Source organism: Athene noctua, chromosome 1 (assembly GCF_965140245.1).
Source record: "Athene noctua chromosome 1, bAthNoc1.hap1.1, whole genome shotgun sequence".
NCBI classification, from domain to species: Eukaryota; Metazoa; Chordata; class Aves; order Strigiformes; family Strigidae; genus Athene; species Athene noctua.
The window spans coordinates 39,977,796-40,002,087 of NC_134037.1; the positions used below are offsets into that span (position 1 = coordinate 39,977,796).

Below are 24,292 nucleotides of genomic sequence, written 5' to 3' on the forward strand. Positions count from 1 at the left end.
AACATTTGGTCAAATGCTTAAAGGTACTAACAATAAGGCATAAATATATTTATATACCAAACATATGGATGCACAGGAGGAGTGATTTAGCAAAACAAAAATAGGTTCTTCTAGCTTTTTCAGCTTTGCTCTTTTCTAAAAGTATAGTCACTATGTGAGGGGAGTATATAGACTAGGGGAGCCTATATTTTGCTCTACATTTTTCATATTTAGGTTACTCATTCTTAAGGATGGAATAAAAATAATTCTAACCAGATGTCTGATGCACCGTTTTTGCATCAACAAAATTGACTCAGCTGTGAAACAACTTTTGCCCTGATCTACACCAGCAATTTCCACCCATCAATGCCCAAGAGAGTTTCCAAATGGAATATGATTGATGCAGGAAAAAGGGCTATAGAGTATCACATTGACTGGGCTACAAAGAGGACTTGAGTTCAGTGTTAGTAAAGTGGAGTGCAGGGAAAGAAGGGGTCAGAGTTTGTGAAAATTATATTAGTTGTTTAAATGTAAGGACCTCTGTCTGTACACAGGCATCTGAAAATTTCAGCAGATGACTTTAAAATTCGTACACCTCCACCCCTCGTTTTCTTCTCATGCCTGCAGAAAATATCACTGCAAAGGCACTTTTCAAACACAAATCTAGAAGATGGTGCCAGCCCCTCAAACATCTTACAATTTCAGACAGCAAGAAGCAGATTATACAGATAAATATATACACAGATATCTAGGGAAGTATATGAGGAAAACAGAACTCTAAATGCAATTTTTACCAAACAGACAGAACAGATATATATCATCTCCCCAGCCACATCTTTTCCCACTGATAAGATGAAAGTTTCCTCAATCTTTGCAAGTTAATGAAGACTATACTGAAGTACTGGAACAGAATTAATTCCATGATTCTACAAAAGTCTATAAATTTGACAATTTTGGCTCAATCTAGGGCTGCGCACACTACTGGATTCAAGATGGGATTAATTTTTTAATGGCATTTTTGCTTAATTTTAAGAAAAGCAAGCAATCCAATGCTACATTTCAGAACCCAATTCTGCTATGTGGCAACATGTGGCTGTGCCAGTCCTATCACTGAAGACTTCTGCTGGTCCTCATATGGCCACTGCAAGAGCTGGTAGACAGGAGAGAAGACCATTTTTCATTTCCAGCTGCAAGAAAAGCGTTCTCATCCCAAGGGTACCACGGGAAGCCGCAGAAGGCTGTTATGTGGTTGGGGCTGACTGAGCTGGTCTGCCTCGCAGGACGTCAGCTTCTCTTGGCTCACCCATGATTACAAGGAATCTTCAGAGATTTCTTCTACACATTTTTTTACATGACCAAAATACAGTTTTTAAATTAATAGGGTTATGTCTGGATGTGCTTATATGGGTCTTAAGTGTTCTCCTATTGTGATCAGCACGCAAATACTGTGACACAGGCACCTGGTTTCCTTTGTGGGTAAAATGTGAAATTCTCAGCCTCGAGAGAATGCCGCAATATTAACAATTTTTGGCATGTTGACACTCAAATCATTCCACAGTTTGAAGTCTGCCATTTCCCAGCACCCCAGCAGGTGTCCCCACAGTCTACATGCATGGTTTAGATGCATTTCATTTTAAAGGAGAAATTTTCCGTAATATTTTCAGGGAAGAAATACAAAGTTTTCTTTTTAGTCACCGAAGGAAAAAAAAAATCATTTATGACTTTCAGGCCAAAAGCTTCTTGCTAGAAATAACTGAAAATGCTATAATAAAAGCCACTTTTAATTCTAATTGGCTGGTTGGTTGAAATCAAAATGTTCGATGGAACACTTGGAGGCAGGTTTCCTGGAGAGCTGGGAACGGGTGCCATGGGCAACCATCCGATCCCACGTTGCTTCTTCAGTTCATTCCTTAATATCTTATCAGGCTGCTATTGAGGGGTTTTGTTCCTTAATAGCTTATCAGGCTGCAGTTTTCAATCTGGTCTTAAAATCCAGCCACAAGGAGACTGCCCTGGGCTAGCAAGAAAAAAGAAATCACCTCCAAGAGCTATGACCAGCTCATTCTTCAAGGCTATGGCAGGCTGGTAGCTCTGAGCACCTCCAGGATCTGCAGATCTGGGCAGATCTCTTGGGAAAAGTGACCTCTGATTTTTTCCACAGGGCATAACAACTTAGACTCCAGGCTGATATCTTAGTGGAGAAAAATGTTGATAATCTTTCATTTTCATTTTTGATCAAAACAAATAACCAAAATCTTGCATGAAACAGAGTTACTTCTTTATACACTTTTACCCTTGATTGGCTTTTGAGGAGGTACTTCAACATTTTATAATTAAGATAATGGCAGGCTGTTAAAACACTTATTGATGAAACACCAAGGATTCAAAGCCCCATCTCCTACTGACATTGACAATCAGCTGTCACTGAATTAGCTACAATGGAGTACCCAAACAGTACTCTGGATGCAATCCACTGCAACCCCTTCCGGGCCACTGACTAGTGAGACTACTTCTAGCTGGATGGGCCAGTTTAGGTTGGATTTGCTTCTGCCCTACCTTAATTTCTATCTGCCCGTAATTTCACACATGGCATTCTACCATTCTAAAAAAAAAAAAAAAAAAAAAAAAAATCCAACCAAAAAACCCCCACAACCAAAAAAAAACCCCAAAAGGAAACAACCAAAAAGCCAAAACCCAAAACCAAACCCCAAATAACTTAAAATATATAAAATATATTTCTTTATTCAGCTTTGGTCTGAATTAGCTTGGTCCCATTAGTCAGAATGAATCATGTCTCCAAGTAAATATTTTTCTAGTATATTAACTAAGAATGAAATATTAAATTCTGTGGCTTAGCAAAAATAACAACAGCTATGTACATAGAGATCTCTGCTTGGAAAATGCTTGTAAAAGAAATTCTACAGTGAGTAGGGGTTTTTTTTAATATATATTTTTAAACAGATTGTCAGAAATGTATTTTAATTCTTAATTCAGTGATCCTAAAGGAGCTACAAAACACCTCCCTAAAATCTGTGCCAGAGATTTAAAGACCAGCCAGTCGATATGGTTACAGAACTCAGATAATTTAGAGAACAGTGCTTTAGACAGATAGTATTTTTTTCTCCCCAAATTGTCAAATTCTTAAGATCTGCTTCCCACAAAGTAGAGAGGAGGCAGCAAGAGCACGGCTAGCCTTCTTCTGTGCCCTGCCAACAGGGTAAGCAATGACACTTGCAGGAAGGAAGAAACAATTCAGTTTTGTGCATGCTTAACCTCAAACTAAGGGGTTGCCAGTCCATTTAGTACAAGCTTCCAGACATCCGCCCCTGAATGCCTATGGCCAGAATAAGAAATCACAGAGTTTTTGTCAGTCAGCAGAGAGAAGAGGACACAGTCAAAATGCAGAAGTCTCAATTCTGGTTCTGTGTGGTTTTCTGTCTTGTCTGCCTCCTGACACTGGAGACATGCAAAGTGGATAGACCTGTCAGTGCAGAGCTGCTCTGACTAAAAGATGACTTCCAGAAGTGCAGAGCCCATCTTCTGTCATTTCCATTTCCAACCCTGGCTTTTGTACTCTATCTGCTGCTAGGAAATGAGCTGTAGAGGATCAACACAAGGCAGCATAAATCAGAAATTGCTCTGATCTGCTTGTGTCTCCACAATCCTAAGATACTTAAATGGCACACAGCTCACTGATATTTCCCTTCTTCTAATAGAAAAAGGAAAAATTTTAAATACTCCATACTAAGAAAAAATTTGAATGTGCTGTGTGGTTCTGTGTATGAAGCTCTGAGTCTTTTAAGTAGAAACATAATTTTCAGTCACATTCATATTTGTCTTCTAAGTCTTGCTCTTTTAGCATTATAAAAAATTCAATGAAAAGAGCTCAGAAAACACAGCAATCTAAAAATGTGTCCCTTTCAGGATGCCAAGCCTCAATACAGCCTCACTGTTTCACTGAAGAACTTCAATGCTTGCCATGCAAAGGAGAAATTTTTCCAGGGGTTCACACCAAAGGATGTTATTGCATCATTCTTCAAATAGCAGTATGAAGGCTCATCTAGGCCAGACAGCAGCTGTCTTAAGTTTCAGTGTTTTCTATGATGTATAACAACCACCTTTCCTGTATCAAGTGACACTCCCTAAATCCAAAAAGAAAGTCTTTCACACTGAAATCCACGGATGAGCAGACTTGACATGAGCTATTCAGAGGGGAAGATACAAACTCACAAACTCTTTCAATAGAAGGAGGAAGGTAAAGTCAGAAGAAGAGGCTACATATCCTTCCTGCTTTTAACTTCCCAAATGTATTCAGCATCCCAAGAAAGAAATAAGGAAAAGCAGCATCATTCCGTGATATAAATTTTTGCTATGCTATGCATTAGTTCCTTACCTTTTTTTAGAATAAGTAATTTGTTAGGGGCGTTATAAAAAGTTTGCTTGAATAAAAAACAAACCCAAAAAACTACATGGTAAAATACCAGGAAGACAACCGTAGCGTCTTTAATACATATTCAGGCTGCCTGAATAAACTATTCAATACATCTTCACTGGTGAAGAATATTAAACGCACTCAAAAAGATTAATAAACCTTAAGTCCAGAGACTCAGTGAAAATGTCAGAAATTACTTTGGAGAGGAAAAATACTGCCTCTATCACAGTAATATTTTTTACCAAGAAACCTATGGGTTATTTTGGATTTGAACAAAAGAGAACAAAACAACCTGAAAACAGATATGTTGCTATATTAGAAGTCACAGTGGTATCTCAGATGGAAAGTAATACAAGCTAAATTCTTTATTAGCAAATGAGTTACAATGTGGACTGTGTTAAGTCAGCAGATGAAGTACGGAGATAAAGAAACAATAGCAGCATTCTCTGATGGTGACATTATGTATTAAAGATCTTGGCAGTCCTAAAATGTCTATACTCCCTAATGGATGAGAGTCATTGGCATTATATATTAATACAAATAGTAAAACATAGTCACTTGGACACCAGGACATTTTAATTCAAGAAGCAAAAGGAAATAACAGGACTCAGTAGTTAATAGTTCTATGAAAAACTGTATTTTGGTTTTGAACTGTAAGCAGTTCTGAGTTTTAGGGAGGATTCTTAAGTTTTTAGTTTTAGCAGCTGATGAACAGCACAAGAACCAAAGAGGATACTGAGATCAGGCTTCAAGTAAATGTACATCACAGTTTCTACAGAAAGTTACTCATATCATCATATTATAGAACCAAATTGAGGCTCAGATAACAAACAAAAATGACCCATCAATAAAACCCTGAGAAAATTCATAGAAAACAGCTGTAAAAACAGGAGACCAGACTGCACAGCAGACATCTATGTGGGATATTACAAAACAGGAGACAAATCTTACAAATACCACCAATGTGAAGCCTAATGCCATGGCCTGTTTGAGCTGGTCCTGCCGGGCCTGCCCCATGAACCAGGGCTGAAGAGCAGAGCAGCTTTATGTCAGTGAGGTGGGAGAGGCAGGGCTGGAAGCTCTCCAAGATATGCTCTTTCCATCAGCTGGGAGGCAGCTGAGAATAAGCCTGAGGACCCTGATGACTGCACTGTCCCACATTAGAGGCAGCGCTGGCACTTATCCCGTCTCAAAACCAGGGAGGCACAAATCTATTTATATGAACACTCGCCTCCATTTGACTGTGTCAACTGTGGCTTATTTAAACAAGAGAACAGAGATCAGTACACAGATAAATCAATAAATTCATCAGAGGTTCTTAAATACTGAAGACATGAGAACCACAAAAGACATGAGAACTGCAGACCAGAGAGCAAAGCAGTGCATTATTAAGTAGAGTATTTCCAACTGCAAATGTTTTGGTTTTACTTGCATTTTTCTAGTGTTTCCCATTGCAGAGTTAAGAGCAAAACAAACAAAAAAGCAGTTAAAGCATCGAGGAAGAAACAGGAGAAAAAGGGTATTGTTAAGACTCATGGGAGAAGGTGGTGAAACATCTCCCTGTTGGGAGAGTATCTCTACATGGCTTCTTATCTCTTTTATCACAAGTAAATCCCTGATCTAAAGCTTGTTGATGAACCATCTGGAGGGCTTTAGGCAGGCCCTGCAGACAGCACTGGGAGCTGAGGGACCTCTCTGTGAAGTTCCCCAAAAGCATGAAAGGGAAGGGACACGAGAGGCACAAAGAGCGTGCTAGGAGGGGACAGATCAGGGGCTGCCCTCCCTAGCCAGAACTCTGGGAGAGTACTGGTTACAAGTTGCAAAATGCCAAAAAAAAAAAAAAAAAAAGTGGAGGTATGGATATGGACACACTGGTCAGGGGTTACTGAAGCCCAAGGGCTTCCTGTGCTACCTCATTTAGGAACCAAAAAGCAAGACAAGCAAGCCCTCCCAAATTCCGATACTGAGGCCCTAATTATAAAGTGACTGTGCCTCCTCATCAGGCCCATCACCTAACACCTGAAGGTGAAGAGAGGAGATTAAAACTAGATGAGGCAACTTGGGCACAGAATTAAGAAACAGGTTGTTGCCAACTATGTGAAAAACCACAACATTTTCAGGAGATAATGTCGTAATTGTTGGCAGCAGAATACACAATTTAGGTAAGAACTGTAATTCTGGTGTTGACCTTAAAACACATTGTTAGAAGATATGGGCTGTTTATTTAAGTCCCGTAAAATTTATAAAATACCCTTTCCGTGTAAATAAGCACACATGGTTAACAGGCAGGACAAAATTTATAAAGACGATTATTTCAAGAAGATCCAAGAGGCAGAGCAAGTCAGGAACCCACAGAACAACAGAAACAAAATGGAGCAAAACAAACATTCATTTAAATAACAGAGCATGAGCAAAAGAAATAATAAACTATGCAAATTAGGTCATCATCTCATCAGTACATCGATGTACACAATGTCAAATAGGAAGTTACATGCTAACAAATCTAACACTCAAATGCTTGGTGGTGTCTCTTTTAGAGAAAATAATGTGTGTATTCCTTGAGGCCACCAGTCATCCTTTTGCCTTGTCCTCATTTTTTTCTTATATTACTATGAGTAGTGCCACAAGTGTTCAAAGACATATTAATGTTTCCTTTCTGCAAAACTTTATATACAACATGATAAATGTAAGATGAAACTGCACAGATTAATTCTCCAGAATAACTGACAAAGCAAACTTTGTTGGGATAGTACATGAGTAAAAATAAAGCAGAAACTGCTTGAAGTGACTGGCGGTACGTTGGATACCCAAGACACTGCATCTTTGCTAAGATGCAAATCAGGCTTTTCGCTCAAAAAGTCCTAGCCAGTTGCAGTCAGCTATAAATGAACTGATCAAGGACAAAATAATTGTGTGTTGATAAAAAGAAAGCTAGAAATAATTAAAAGTTAGCAGAAGAGGCTGACATAATATTAAGTGGCATATAAAAGTCAACATTAAAACCATTATCACCATCTGGAATGAAATCCAAACTTTTTCCAGAAGTTATTATTGCTAAAATATAATAAAATTCAGTAACAATCAGACAGTCTGGATAGGATTCAGTTCATTATTAAGGTACTTGACTATGAGCTCTAAAGGTTCTTTCACGTGTTATATGAGCTCTGCTGACTGTAATGGAAGTGACCGCATCTATACAGTACTGAAATTCTGGTATCAGTCCCAAATGTCCCCCTTTCTTTTCCGTCATTCTCTAAGGAAAGATTGTACTAAAATCAGAATTAAAGATGAGTCCCAACTGCTTATGCATAATCTCCAAGTGCACAAGAGTGAAAAAGCAACTTTTAAATTGTCTTATTAAACATTAAAACTTTCATCTGAATACACTGGAATACCCAAAACAGGCAAATTATGATCTGCAAACTTTCCTCATCCACCTTTGGAGAAGAACTAGTTTCAAAAGGTAAAAGCATGCCGAAGAAATTTTAAAAAAACAAACCACCCCAAACTGATATGAAAAACATTATAAGGTCTTTAGAATGAAGTAGAGAACACAACTATAAACAGTATAACAAACATATCGTTCATCACCAGCTTCTTCACCACAACATAGCAGAAAGGTTGGTCATCTAACTTGGTTTAATGAAAAAAGATGGTTCCCGGGGGAGAAAAAAAAAAAAAAGATATTAACAGGAAAATGAAAACACAGCTGCACTTGAACTAAAATTTAAAAACCCACAAAGGAAAAAATCAGCTATGAAAGCCTGATAAGTGACTTCGTGGCAGCTTTTGGGGGTGGGGGAAGAAGAAAAAGGTGGAAACTCTTTGCAGTCAGGTCAACAAAAGTTCCAAGGTTATTTTTCTTTGGCTTGCACTGGTTGAAATGTTACAGAAAATAGATGAAAAGAGAATCAATATTTAATAAATCTATAATCATGCACTGCAAAATTAATGATCAAAGGACATATAGAATAAAAATGTTGTAAAAATTATTCAGTTGGACAAAGTAATCACTGAGTCTTCAGAGATTCTGTTATTTCTTATACTGCTAAAGCGGATCAGAATATTTCTAGGACTGAAAAGGTGTCCCTGCTTCAAGTAAAACTCTTTTATCAAGCAGGTTTTGGTGAGGCAAATTTTAAGGGACTCTCATTGAACAGGTTTTCACTGATACACCTCCTAAATAGTAAGAAATGAAAGTCAGTTTAGTTTATGCAAAAGTTGGTTAACTGGTGATCTATGCTGTGGCTTGCCAAATCTTATCTATGCAATTATGAAATTATTTCTAACAACAGAGTCCTTCCCATTGGACAGTTTTCTCACAAATCTTCCTAATTTTATTTATTTCTAAAACTTTGGAAAGTCCAAGTCTTGAAGCACTTTTCTGAAATCCGCTAAAGCCAAACTAATTTCTTAAGTGGGCCTTCTCTCTCAGGACAGAAAAAAGGAACCAGAAATACCTTAATTATTTACCTGTTGTATGTATGACTTCTCAGCAGTTAAATGTATCCTGACCAAGAGGAAGTTGGGTAAGACCACCAGGAGGCCTGCATGGATGAACAAGGAGCTCTGGACAAGATCAAACACCCTACAGAGGGTGGAAGCAAGGACAGGTAGCCTGGCAGGAATATGGAGAAACTATCTGAGCAGCCAGGAATCAGGTTAGGAAGGCCAAAGCCCTGACAGAGTTAAATCTAGCCAGGGATGTCAAGGGCAACAAGAAAAGCTTCTATAGGTACATCAGTGATAAAAGCAAGACTAGGAAAAATGTGGGCCCTCTCCGGACGGAAATAGAAGACCTGGTTTCTGGGGATATGAAGAAGGCTGAGGTACTCAGCAACTTTTTTGCATCAGTCTTCACCAGCAAGTGCACCAGCCACACTGTCCAAGTTGCAGAAGGGAAAGGCAGGGGCTGGGAGAATGAAGAGCTGCCCACAGTAGGAAATGATCAGGTCTGAGACTAAGGAACCTGAAGGTGCACAAGTCCATGGAACCTGGTGAGATGGATCTGTGGGTCCTGAGGGAACTGGTGGATGAAGTTGCTAAGTCACTCTCCATCATATTTGAGAAGTCATGGCAGTCTGGTGAAGTTTCCATTGACTGGAAAAGGGGAAACATAACCCCCATTTTTAAAAAGGAAAAAAAGGAAGACATGGGGAACTGCATACCAGTCAGTCTTACCTCTGTGCCCATCAAGATCATGGAGCAGATCCTCCTGGAAACTGTGATAGGGCACATGGAAAATAAGGAGGTGGTTGGTGACAGCCAAAATGGCTTCACTAAGAGCAAATTGTGCCTGACAAATTTTGGGCTTCTACGATGGGATTAAGCATTAGTGGACAAGGGAAGAGCAACTGATGTCATCTACCTGGACTTGGGCAAAGCATCTGACACTTTTTCACGTGACATCCTTGTTTCTAAATAGGAGAGGCATGGATCTGACAGATGGACTATTCAATGGATAAGGAATTGGCTGGATGGTCACAGCCAAAGAGTTGCAGTCAACGGCTCAATGTCCAAGTGGAGAGCAGTGACAAATGGCGTTCCTCGGGGGTCAGTGTTGGGAGCAGTGCTGTTTAGTATCTTTGTTGTCAACATGGACAGTGGGATTGAGTGCACCCTCAGCAAGTGTGCCCACAGCACCAAGCTGTGTGGTGTGGTTGACATGCTGGAGGCAGGAATGGGCCATCCAGAGGGACCTGGACAGGCTGGAGAGGTGGGTCTGTGCAAACCTCATGAAGTTCAACAAGGCCAAGTGCAAGGTCCTGCACATGGGTCAGGGCAATCCCAAGCACAAATACAGGCTGGGGGATGAGTGCATTGAGAGCAGCCCTGAGAAGGACCTGGGGGTATTAATGGATAGAAAACTTACTATTAGCTAGCAGTGTGTGCTCGCAATCCAGAAAGCCAACCATATCCTGGGCTGCATCAAAAGAAGTGTGGACTGTATCAAGGAAGGTGATTTTCTCCCTCTACTGTGCTCTCATGAGACCCCACCTGGAGTACCACGTCCAGCTCTGGGGCCCCCAGTGTAAGAAGGCCATGAACCTGCTCAAGTAGGTGCAGAGGAGGCCACGAAGATGATCAGAGGGCTGGAGCACCTCCCCTGTGAGGACAGGCTGAGAGAGTTGGGGTTGTTCAGCCTGGAGAAGAGAAGGCTCCAGGGAGACCTTATAGTGGCCTTCCAGTACTTAAGGGGGATTACAGAAAAGATGGGGAGGGACTTATTATCAGGAAGCGTAGTCATAGGACAAGGATTAACAGTTTTAAACTGAAAGAGAGTAGATTCAGATTAGATTATTAGGAAGCAACTATTTACTGTGAGGGTGGTGAGACACTGGAACAGGTTGCCCAGAGCACTGGTGGATGTCCCCTCCCTGGCAGTGTTCCAGGCCAGGTTGGACGGGGCTTTGAGCAACCTGGTCTAGTGGAAGGTGTCCCTGCCCATGGCAGGGGGTTGGAACTTCACTGAAGTATCTTCAGCTTCTAGGTCAAGCGGGCTCTGCACTCAAACACAATGCAGCACTAAGCACCCACCCATTCTCAGGCTCCCCAGGACAGAAGACTGGTGCTCTCAGGTCTTCCAGGAACACCAGCAATGACCTGAAACGTGCACCAACGGCGCCTGCTGCCTGCGTCGACATCTGGCGACAAATTCAGCCCTGATCTATCTCAGACAGCTGTTATGTCTGGCTATCACAAACAGTTCACAAATATACTCCAGGCAGGACATGAAATTCAGTGGACTGCTTTTTGGACAAAACACAAATTAAAGTCCACCAAGAAGAATAAGCAAAGGAAATGAACTTCAAGGATGTGTGAGAAGCTCATTGGTTTTGGCACTGCTTGAGAGCACTGAAGCTAGAAGGTGGTGAGGAAAGTATACAGTCACCAAGTCACTAAAAATTTAGAAACTGTGAAAGGAATGAGTCACTGCGTACCCAGAGCAACAACCTGGCTTCTCGGCTGACTAACAAATTAGCAGTGAGAGGTGTAAAAGAAGCAGGAAGAAACAATGAGCAGGAAGAGAAGAAAGGCTGGTTAACCACCTTGGCTCAACAGACATGCAGCCAAGACCTGTTTTACTGCTTTAAGGCTGTGAAGTTCCTATACTTCTGCTCCTGCCAGCTTGTTTCCTTAATGCCACCAGGAGGTGATTTTAGTTCAAATGTATTATTTGATAAACCCAGTCTCTATGGTGGAGGAAATTGTGCAACACACCATTCTTCTTAGGCAACCTCTAGGTTTCAACAGCCACAGAAGATACACAGGTCTTCAGTCATCTGTGTTGGGACACAAAAGCACTTTAAGATTATTAGATGAAAACCAAAAGGATTAAAAACATTCATTAAAACAAAGAAACACACACCAGGAAAAAATCTGCCTTAACAGCAAATACCAGCATTTTTCTGTACCTGATCAGGCTACTTTTGTGCTTTCTGGCAAGGGATGTCCAAGAAGACCTTAGTAATACTCTCCCATCTCAATGTCTATGATCCTACTATTTACCCTCTAACAGTATGAGTGAAAGGTACTGTGATGCTGTTCAATAAACCAACACAGATACTGACTGCAGAATGCAGGCTCCTGATGCAAAGATACGTGATCTACAAAAGATCTTAAATATCAGACAGCTAAAGAACACTGTGCAAGAGTTCAGTACCGACAAAGATGACCATAAACGCTGCTAACCAACAGGCAAGGTGAAAAAGCAAAGCCAACTGGCCTCTCATCCATTTCTTTTAAGTAGCTCACAAACTATTAAATACATAACCACATTTTAAAACATACCAGTTTCTTTATTCTGGCACATGGAATTCATATCTTTCTTTATTTTGGCACATAGAAGAAATGAGGTAAGGGTGACTGATGAAGTCTCTCAGCAGCTTCAAATTCTGACCAGTGTTGATAGCACTGCAGACCACAACATCTGAAATATGAACTATATCACTGTGCATAGAAGCTATTTGGTGCAATATATCTCAGTTTTTGCAGAAGGATGACAGGCTTGCAATACCAGGAAAATACTCTCTTCAAACTTTTAAAAAATCCTTGAATCCTATCCTTATAGTGTATAAATCTTTTTGCAAGACTGTGCTAACAAATAACAGTCACATTAACATAGGAAATACTAAACCCACAAGTTGAACATTTCTTTCCTTATACATTTTTTAATGAACTGCTGAAAAATTCCCTTCATTATGTCTCATCCCTAATAGAAATAGAGCAGGAACTCCAAGCATAATCACTCCCACCCCTGAAGTAACATGGGAGTCTGTCATTCAGTTAATACACTTTAGAAAAGAAAAACAGCATGCTATGTCAAAAGAGATAAATTGTTGTAGTTGCTTTCACAGAGTATGTTCTTGCCTTCATCTACAGACTGCAAATAACTATCGTGATATTTAAACAAACCAGAAAATTGTATTACCTTTACTATTAATCCCTTTGAGTCAACCATCCATATCCTTTTGATAGCTGCATCTTTAGATACCCCTTCTTTTTCCATAGCCATAACAATGAGGTTTGCTATCCCCAATGCAGCCTGAAGAGAAGAAAAGTAGTATATGAAAATAGAACTGAAAGAAATCCCCTGCTCACTTGTTTCCTCTACCCACTATTTTAGATAAGTTTCTTAATTTTATTTAACAATAAAATGGAATCATTATTTTTATAAACACTAATGAACTGTTGCTAATTGGGTAATTAGAAACCATAATGCAGAAAAACAGTATAGATAAATCTTAAATATCAATAAATCATAGTATAGATAAATCTTAAGATGGCATTTAAAGTGTGGAGAGCATAATAAATGCTTATGCTCTAATAAAAAATGCTAAAACTAATATTTATTCTACATAATCATCTCAGAATATATTAAATATTTTTTCTTCTTTGAAATTCTATTTTGTTCATTAGGGGTTTTTTTTTTGTAACACACTCTGCATGCCAGAAAGTAAAATGGAGTCCTAAATGATTTTTTACTCTTATCTTTTTTTTAAACGTCCATCAAGAAAGTAAGTCTCCTTTTACCCACTATTCATGTGTTTTGTAACTCTAGACTTGGCTGTGCTCCCAGTGAAAGCAGGGGCAAGAAAAATTCACTTATCAATATTTTGCTGAAACGTGTACCATTCTCACTGGATTTTATAATATTTCAACCAACAGATCAAATGTCATAAGGGTACAGATTGAAAAACAGGCAACAAAATGAGCCAAGAGACCACTCAGTACTTCTGATTACAAACTCATATACGTATTTATGGGGTTGACTGTGTTTCTTGTTCTTTATTATTCAGTTTCATGGAGAAGCAAGTGAGATTCCTCTTTTATAGTTAAGAAATAAGTAGTTTTATTAGGAATGAGCTCCCACAGCAGGGATGGTATCTACTGTTACCTCTTTGCAGCAACAGGCACACTGACAATGCAAAAAAAAAAAAAAAAAATAAAAAAAAAATTAGACCACAGATTCATGTGTCGGTTGAACACTGAGCAAAACCAGGGGAAGTAACTTCAGAGATGGACAGTGGTGTTGACATGCCAGACATGGATGCAAGTCATTCTGAAAACTATAAACCTGGTTTCAGTAGTACCAAATATTGAATCAAATTAAAGATATCTGGACTACACAAAGCTGGATTAGTATACTGCACCTTTAGGGGAGTTTGGCGACCATGAATAATGTTTTTCAGAGGTCTGAGTGGGGTTGTAGACTTCATACAAGAGATGACAGCTAGTCACACTGTTGGTAAGTACAACCTTCACCCATGTGTCAGTGGCTGAGAAATTTATACTGAAAAATTAGTATCAAAAAATACTGTGCATAAAAACCTTCAGAAATGGATGATCTTGACAAGCAGAATACTTAAAAACTATAATGATGGGAAAAATCAAAGGAACACTGCTTCTTTCTAAGTAACACTGGTAAATGTGTTTCATTTAATTTCTCTTTGGTGGCCTGATATATTTCCAAAATATTTTATTTCTTCATATTGAGAGTAGGTCAATAATTTACAGATAAAGCTAAAAACTAAAGTTTTAAAAAGAGAACAGATCTCTGCAAAATGTCTTATGAAAAATATGAGGCTTAACCAGATGATCAGAGATTTTTCTGAAAATTTACATTTGAATTAACCAACTTTCAGCAGGTGTTAGTGATCATTCTACCCATTCAATCTTCTTGTTAACTGGATACACGTAACTTGATTAACCATTAAGAAAAATCTTCACAGTACAACTTTTCCTAATGCGTAAAAATACATACCTCTCCAGCACCCTGGAACAACACTGTGTGATCTGATAACCTGTTCTTGGTGATACGCAAAGCTGCAAGAAGACCTGCAACAGCCACAGATGCAGTTCCTCAAATAAAAAAAAAAAAAGTACATATTTGGTTATTCTGGAAAAATTAAAAAGCATTGCATTTTAAATAACTCCACAGCATCTTTTGGCTAAAAGATACAAGTACTTAGCGCAGTAACAAAAAGTTCAGTGGAACTCGAGTTTGCTCTACTTTATTATGAAAGTTAAATGTAAGTGGGAATATCTTCAGAGTAACATTAAATGAAATATGATTGATTGACTCTGCTGAATGGGAATAATGGCTGGGGCATTCAAATTATTACAAAAAATTCTGGTTATGACCTTTTTCAGATGGAAAAGGTGTGAGAACCCAGACAGAAGTATTCTGAAAGACTCCAGATACTGAAAATTAAGATACTGTTCTCATTCTTCGAATAGATATACTTCAAACAAAGTAACATAAAGGATTAAAATAACTCTTTATTTTTCATGGGAAAGTTGTCAGAGTAGAAGAGCAAACTGTGAACATTTAGAGAAAAGCTAAGCTAGCTGAAAGAGTAAGGCCAGTTATTTAAGACACCGACTGTCCTACTGTGTCAGAAAGCCCTCTTGACACCAGTCCACTGTGAAAGAGGTTCCAGTTTACTAGCACTTAAAACATTGGATGTACCTGTTAAATCCACCTTTGAGCTATGCCACACTGGGAAAAAGGCTAACATTTAGTTTTATGATTTAGTCTGTGGAGGCCTTTCTTCGCCAAATCAGAGCACAAAGATTAAGATACCTGGTCTGTCTTTAAATGGAAAGATTTTGGTCCGCATCATGAGAAACACCTATTAATAAAAAGCAGGGCAATAAAGGAATATCAAGCAGACATCTAACCCAAACCTGTTCACCACGGCAGGATTAACCATGCCTCTGTGATTTCTGACTGATCTTTGTCTAACTTGTTCCTAACATCTTCTTTTGAATACTTCTATGATCTCCTCAGCAAGCTATTTCACTGGCTTTAGTATACTTTTTGTTGAAAATTTCAAATCAAATGTTTTTTCTTCTATTTCGTCCTCTTGTCGTATCTACCCCTGGAAAATCTGTTATTTTCTCTTTGCAACAAGACATGTATTGTATTTGAAGGCTAAGGGTGTCCCGACCTCCTTTTCTTGCATAGAACAATCCCAATTCTTCCACTCTTTCAGACAGTTCAGAAAGTTATGTTTCCTAAAACATCATCGTCACTAAAGCCCAGGCACAAGCTGGACCAAAAAAGGACAGTCAGACTTCATTCCTGCAAGGAACTTGGATCCATTAAATACTGGAAAAAAGTCTGAGAAAGTGCATCAGTTTTCAACAAGTACACAAAACCCATAAAGACATCCTGTGGACAAGTATGGTAGCGAGGTGGATGATGCCAGCAGAAAAGTTGTTCTCTGTGTCTTTTTAGAGGAGATTCCAAAGAACTGATAGTGGACAACATTGTTTTCATCAGGACTGAAAAAACTGTATCAATCACTAACGATTAGGTATTGAAAGTGGAAAAATGGGTTTCAGCAGTCTTTAAAGATTTATGATGCCTATCTGATTCAGACAGAGCTGAACCACAGCGAGACAAATACAGACCCTGAGATGTGTCCCTTGTTCAGTTCTGGGAATAAGAACCGAATTCTTCCTTCTCCAGGCAGCAGCTGCCATTGACTGACCCAAGGAAACCAAAGATGAGGCCACAGATTATTTTGAGTAGTCTGCAAGAACTTAGAAGGAGATCTGTTGGCTACTACAGTTTTGTTTCTAGTCACTACAGACCTAAATGCAATTGTCTACAAGCCACCTGGTTGCTTTTGAGGGGAGAATTCACATTGCTACTGATATTTTCTTCAGAAAAAGCATGAAATTGGTTATCTCCAGCCCTCCAAAAGCACTTGGCCCAGAATCTGCACACTGGACATTTGCCCTCAACATGTAGCTCCCCTGAAGGACATGCTTTTGCTATTCACAAGCCTACTTGCTCATGAGCAAGGCAAAGTTTAAAGCTGAGATAGCAGTAATCTCTATATTAAACTCAAGGAGATGCTCTAAACATGTATTCATATTGCAAACACACAGACCATTAAGTTTCAAATACATGTAGCTAAGGAACTAAAAGAACAGAAGTAGTAAGAAGCCTGGTAAGCCTCTCCTCAAAAGACATCACTTGTGTGTTGAAGACTGGCTTTGAATCCGTGGTTTATAGATATGATCATCTGAGTTTCATGAATAGTTACTTTTTTCAAAAATAAAAGGTAATGCTTAGCAAAATTTAAGAACACATTTTAAAGTTAGAAAGTCCCTTAGAAAGTCACTTTTTGAAGTAAATCCACCCAGCTCAACATTTCAAACAGTTCAAAAATGTGTCTTTAGAACTAAAAAGTTTGTTACGTGCTTTTCATTATGTCTTTTCCCTTCAATCACCAGAAATACAGGACACCTTGTTCTCAGCCCACTTAATGTTTAGACCATACAAATTTGTCATTTTTAGTTATTTAGTCATTTTTTATGACTTGTTCTGCGAGCTGAGATCATTTACTCTCTTCTCCCTCACTTCTAAATAAAAAAAATTTAAAAAACAGTTCCTCTGAGGCATCACTTCAGGAACAACCACCATTGGGCTGAGACACTTCCACCAACAATCATCGGGCTGAGACACTTCCACGACACAGTATCCAAGAGCTAGCTTGTTTCTTTCCCAGGTGAAATTAAGTCTTCCTGGGGCAAGTGCCAAATTGGCAAAACCCCAAAATGGCAAAAGACAGAAGCTAGACTGCATTCTCAGTTTCCCTTGGTACTCTACCAAACAATCCTCATAACCGGTAATAAAAAAATCCCATCCTCTCGCTGGATGCCAAATTCTTTCTTATATTTTATGTTACACAGCTGTGCTTGCAGGGGAGGAGGAGGAAGCCTACATAACATGCCTCATTCCTAAGACTATCAATCTGGTCTCCTGAAAAGGAAAGCTGAGCTGGAGCACTGTAAGGTCCTGTTTCCAGACCTTGAAGACAGAAGCTGTGGCCACCACAGCACCCTGCCCTCATCAGAGAGCTGGGAAAGCTGGTCTTCAAGCCACTTTCTGGTGACAGAGTCAAAATTAAACACTAAATTTCTAAAGCATGGAAAGGCTGGGATCCTGTTTATCTTCATGGCTGATGTACTGTTGCTAAGTTTGCTAGCCAGAAAAATGGACTACAATTAAGTATATTACCAGTTGGGGTACTTTTACAAGCTCTATTGCAATACCATCTTCTGTTTTAAGGAAAAAGAAAAGAAATATGAAACATGAACAAACTACTACATGGAATGTCTATAACATTTTACATTGATTATTTACGTGGAATGTGAGTTATCATTATCTGTATGTTCCTTAATGAGGGCGATTCAGAACAAAGGTTATAATAGCAATATATAAAGGCCTAAAACACTGCATTTCTCAAAAATCATGATTTGCAAAGAACTGCTCTAAAAATAGTATTTAAAAAGTACTCCACATCAGTTTTATTCAGCCATTTGACTCTAAAAAGCATAATAACCCAGTTTATTAGATTACTGAACCCACTATCACTGCTGCTGGCAGTGGCTGTCATCACTCCTCGTCAGCAGCTTCCCTTATTCCTTCCTATTGAAAGGGGGGCACCGTCAGCGTGAATAGCAGATCTGTTTAACCGGAACTGCTCTTACTAACGGCATGACCTTAAATTTCACCCTGAATACTGACCTGAGTTTTTGAAAAGAATCAAAATTCAATTCACATGCATCTGCCAAGGCCTAACCACTTCTTGCGGACATTACGAAGCAGAAACAGAACTTTGCTGCTTTCCCGACTGTCATCACTATAGGAAGGAGAGAAACGGCTTCACCTCCCTCTCCCACAGAGCACAGGTTAAATCCCTTGTGTGCGGAATAAGATAGACATTGTTCACAGACATGATTTTTGAAAACCAATTCTATTCTCCCCAAATTTCTAAAATAACCACAGCAAGTTTAACAAAGGGTATTTTTCTAAAGCAGTGCCAGCTGCTGTGACAGCAAACACTTCATTATAGTTTTCCAGGAAAGTGAGTCATATCTTATAAAAATACGGTAGATGTGAAATTTCAAAGTATGCTATTCTTTATCAAGTCTCTGTTTTGTTTTCTGTCCAAGATTCTTTAGCCGTACTTGTTACTGCAAACTGTACAATTGATCATGAACATGTCAAAGGAAATCCTAGAGACCACGGCCTTTTGGGGTTGTCACATTATAAATGCTTTGAAGCATAGAATCTTCTTTCAGCAGATACAGCAATTAAAGAAAAAGAAGGGGGGAAAAAAGCCCCAAAACATAAGGAATGAGAACTTCATTTTTATTGGATGCAGTTTAATTTAAATTAGCAAGAAATGGCTTATGTCACTGAAGCATTTGTCTATTTAAAATTTAAAAAAAGAAAGCTTGTACTCAAGTATTAGCAGTTCCTTTATGTCATCTTCCCTACCTCATCTTAAAAAGCTAGGAAACAAGAAGAGGGGAGAAATTCCTGCAGCACATACTAAAATCTGAGCTATTCATTCTGGACTAAAAGATTAGGAAGTGGTAAAAGTAAAATTCACATTTTTCAATACACAGCATAATAGAAATCACATGTTAACATGGATAGTCTTCCAAATACTGCACAGAGTGCCAGGAAAAAAATAATCCCTCTCTTGCACTTACTGGGAAAAAAGGTGAGAGTAAAGATCCTACCTAAAAGGTGTAATCTCAGCTGCTAGTGAGGCAAATGCTATGGCTGTGGGTAGTTCAAAAGGACCCTCTTTTAAGAGATGGCAGCTCCTTCTCCTTGACATGAATGGGTTTTTTCAAAGCTTTGTACGTGCACTGCCCCACTCTTCAGCTGCAGCAGGCAGGCAGTGCAAAGAGGGGGAAAGGCCCTAGTGAAGGAGAAATGAAGTCTTTTCACAAAAGCAACCATTTGGTGTATTTGAAAAGGGAAACAGAGTCACAGAAGCACGGCGTGGCTGAGGCTGGGAGGTCATCTGATGCAACCCCCCTGCTCAAGCAGGGCCACCTGGAGCTGGTTGCCTAGGATCATGGTGAGAATGGATTTCTTTTTTTAACCTATAATGAGCAAAAAATGAAACAGAGGAATACTTACTTCTACATACATGTACATACCTGTATATACACATGAAAAAAGTATACAAAAGCTACAGTTTGGGATTTACTTGAAAGCATACTGATTTCAATGTAAATTTGCCACTGAGTAACAGAGATGTGATATCCTGAGTATACTGGAAGAAAATATACTTCATATAATCCTACAGTGTCTTAATAGGATTTATTATTTTATTTTAAAAATCCCAATGTCTGTTTTACCTGGAAGTAAATGCCACTTCATATTATGAAAGAGGTTTTCTACAGTTCGCACATAATATCAGAATTTGAGATATATATCAACTTATGACCTATTACATGTCATTCAACATCGCATTTTTCAAAATCTTTGTCAGAGAATTAATTGAAAGCCCCACGCCCATCACAACCAAAACAACAAACCCCAAACCTTCTTTACAATTTGATTTCAAGAACTGGAATTTCCAGGTACCAAGTGTATCATTTCTGATGTTAATGTTAAAAATAATTAAATCTTAAAAATATGAATGCTTGTGATAGAGAAATTCTGATTTCTGAGAACTGCACTGACTTAACGTTAAATTGGTCATTACATAAGTTCCAGGTATAATTTTCCTAGTTATTCAAATGGCAGTCTGCTGAACATTTAGAACATATTTTAAATCAAACCACACAGGTAAGATGGAATAATAATCTTAAATTATATATGCTCTACATTTTTACTTTATGTCTGTTTCTTTTAATAAAATTTTGATGCAATTAAACAACACAGTTGTTAAAAAGTAATGACATCTAAGGTCATGATGGATACCAAAGTTAATTCCAATCTAGTGCAATGTCTCCATGTAAATATTTTTGTCGGCATAAAATACAGGCTCTGTGTCCATAATGGAGGAAAGCCTTGCAACTGTGGGCACAGTGAAATAGAGCTATCGCACTAGAATAAAACCAGTATTATACTACATAGAAAAACATTTATTTTATGTAGATTGGCTTATACTTCAGAAGTTTGTTATTGGCAACTGAGAGAATTTGAAAGTACAGGGGTGGGGAAAAAATTACAATTATTTAAATAATTGACCTGCATAGAGGCAGCAAGGCTAGAGAAATTTATGACACTATTTCAAATCTATCCAGGTCAGCAATGGCTATAACCAGCTACCATGTGATAGGCACTGAGAGATCCATGTAAAACAAATGCACGGCTCCCAGGATGTGGAAACTTGCCTTAAGCCACTGACTGTGCTTGAATAGCAAAAACTCTTTCAACAGACACACCAAGACCAAGATGGGTGTGGAAATGGAGCACTGCAGGTACCCTGCTCTGCCCCAGCGGGGTTTGACAAAGGGCAGGCAGGTATGGCCCAGGCCAATCCCACCCATCAGCAAGATTTCATACTCTGGACTTGTACCTAGGACTTCTTTAACTGATCTTAAGAGATTTCTTCAACATCCCCGCAGCAGGGAAGGGAACAGATTAGTTTCTCCAAGGGGATTTTCAATCTCCTAAACCACAAATCCCAACCCTGTCCCCTTTCAGGGGTAATCAAGCAGAGAATTGTCTTCCACCCTCATAAACAGCTCTGTTTGGCAACACAAGCCCCAGTTCTTCTTCTGGCATTGGTCCATTCCCAGGCAGGGGTTGGAGAGGAAAAAAAAAAAACAACAAAACAACAAATGTCTCATATCTTGAAGAAAATTCCACCCTGTCCTTATGACTCCTCCTTCCTAAATATATTGGAGATGAGCAAAGATAGCAACCTGATCTAATTCAGGTATTTCTAAATATTGTGAAGCTTGACAATACAATATTAATTAATATTTCTCCCATATAGGAAATTATGATCAAAACCCCCTCAATTTTGGAAAATGCTCTTAAATAGTTAGAAAGAAATGGATTAAAGTATTTGTTTTGAACCCAAGGCTTTCACTGATTTTCACTTCCAAAAATCATATTCTATACGTTCCAGAGAGGAAAAACAAAAAACAAACAAACAACAAAAAAAAAACAGGAAGCCAATTTGTGGCCAGAATAAAAACCAAAAAGAATCCAAGGAAAAAAGTGATTATTTTCTCCCTAAAGCAACTTTATTGATACTGTGTTTGTAAAAAAATATTTAGAAAATATGAAGAAATTATCATAATCACAGAGAGAAAAAAAATTCACCACCCATCCAAATACAAAGATGCTTTCTAGACTGATAAAATAAGAGCATTTTTATTATTCCAATACAGACTTACAGCAGCTGGTCCGAATCCTGTTCACCCTTGTTCCCCAATTCCTGGAGGGCAGAGAGGGGACGCAGAAAAAGTTACAAAGCTTTTTCCAAAGTAAAGGATCCGACCATGCTGTAGCTGGGATGGAGACAAAACTGTTTCCAGGAATTCTTGATATCTACAGGTGACCCTTAATGACCAATCTTTAGTAGTTTTATAAGATCAGTGTTTCGGGAGATACTTTTTTCCAAATGATCTGCAATGGCATCAGTTAGGGGCATGCTGACACCCTGAAATAGCCGTGAGCTAACAGAAGGCAACTGCATTTCTCCAAGTTACTACTTGCAAATGGGTATTCAGCTTCCCACATTTTCTATAACTTTTATAGTGTCTGGCAGGAGTCAGGATCGTGTATTAGTTTTTTTTATATTTGAGGTACTTAAAGGTCCTCATTGCATCACTAAGATATATAGGAATCCTTTGTCTGGATATCCTATGGCAGTGTAAAAAGCCTCAAGCCCTTCCATGAAACATATTAATAATTTCTTTCTGTCCTTAAGTAGCTTTGGCTTGACAAATAGTTGGACCAGGAGGAACTATGTTTGAATTATCATGTAAGCACTATCTTCAGAAGATGATGGCAAATCAGATACAATGTTGTTTGTTTGCTTTTATTGGCCTGACACTACTTGTCAGCTCTAGGAGTAGAAAACACAACTTGCATGCAGAGAAGGCCACTCTTTCAAGTAGCCTGGAAAAAATCCTGCCACTTAGAAAGTGAAAATCTCTAAGGATTGCTAAAGAAGTTAGCACCATCTATCCTCATTAAAGTTGTCAGGTGAAAGATCCTTAGTGTTTCTGAAGCTGGAATAGAAAGAGGGAGTAAAGATCACTAGATCTATTTGGGGTGTGGCTAGTCTTACTGCCATGTTATAGGGGAAGATGACATCCTACAGCAACAGATACTGAAAGTATTTATGGGCATATTATGACAAACAACAGAGATCAGAGAAGACTAAATGCATCCGCTTTCACCTCTTGGAAGCTATATAAGCATTAAGGATGCAGATCACCCAAAAGTCCCAGACATCATTTATGAAAATACCAAAACACCTACAAACACAAATTAGATTGCAGAAGCTGAATAAATTAAAAGACTGAACATAGCTGTACTTCTAAGGAAGACTGACAGCCGCTACAGCAACTCAGCCAAAAGTCAAACAGATATCTTCCAACAGTTTTGAATGTGAAGTCACCTCCTTCTAGGGTGCATGAATACAGTGGTTTTAAAATGCATCTAGAGACAGAAGACTCTCAGCTTAGTTTACCCATATCTGGTATGCTGTTCCTGAAAAACTTCCCTTCAAACTACCTTTTAGTTGAGTCTCTTTGTGACTTCGGGCGAGGACCTTCATCCTGCAAGGAAGGAGAATTCCCTGTGGGAGCTGGGTGTCTGAACAAGTAGGGAAACATCCAGATGCTGTTTGGTCTGCTGTATTGGACTGCTGTAGCCATAGCTACACTGAGACCCTACAGGGTAAGAAGCAACATGCTTTTTACAAAGGCAAATGACATTTCATAATTAGTTTATTTCCCATCTGGGAATTTGTCCTCCATAATCTGTTTCAGATGCAGGAACTCAGCCAGGCTTGTAACAGAAATCCAAATCCCTAACATCAGAAAGACACAGGCTATTTGAATCCACCATCATGCGCTGAGTCCCTGAAATAAGACCCAGGTCCCAAGAATGACTCAAGAATGACTTCTGGAAAACTCAAGCTCCTAATGCTTGGTTTAAAGTGTCACTGCAAACCGTTAGAAATGAAGACAGTTAAACATCCATTTTTGATCCCGTCACTGCTGAGGTTCTCCATCTACCCAAGGAAACATGAAGGGGTGAGAGGCAGGTGGGTGCCCAGGGTCCTCCTTGGGCATCTCTTCAACAGTTTGTCTGACTTTAGTCTCCTCGCAAGGATGGAGCCAGTGCACTTACTGCCCTAGGGAAAGTTATTTTCCAGTGCTCTTTTCCTGACAGGAAAGAAGGCAATCCAAGCAGCACCATCCACCACTTCAGGCCTGCTTGTCTTTCTTCTCAGGAGGGAACGGACAAGATGCTCATCTAGCTTGAGTGCCAGGGGTATCCCCCTTGCTGACATTTCCCATCCTAGATCTTTTCCTTTTGCCAGCTGCTACAAATGATTCAGATGGGAAAGCAGAGTCAGGAGG

General features: G+C 39.0%; 1 protein-coding gene across 2 annotated transcripts in view; it reads right to left on the reverse strand.

Annotated features, from left to right (window-relative positions):
* ME1 (malic enzyme 1) overlaps window positions 1–24,292 on the reverse strand; it is a 191,225-nt gene that overhangs the window by 16,112 nt on the left and 150,821 nt on the right. For both annotated transcript variants that reach the window (XM_074922748.1, XM_074922740.1), the window contains 2 exons: window positions 14,676–14,773; window positions 12,843–12,956 (listed from right to left, as the gene is read on the reverse strand). In XM_074922748.1, the coding sequence (XP_074778849.1) occupies window positions 12,843–12,956; window positions 14,676–14,773 (212 nt within the window). The remainder of the gene's footprint in view (window positions 1–12,842; window positions 12,957–14,675; window positions 14,774–24,292) is intronic.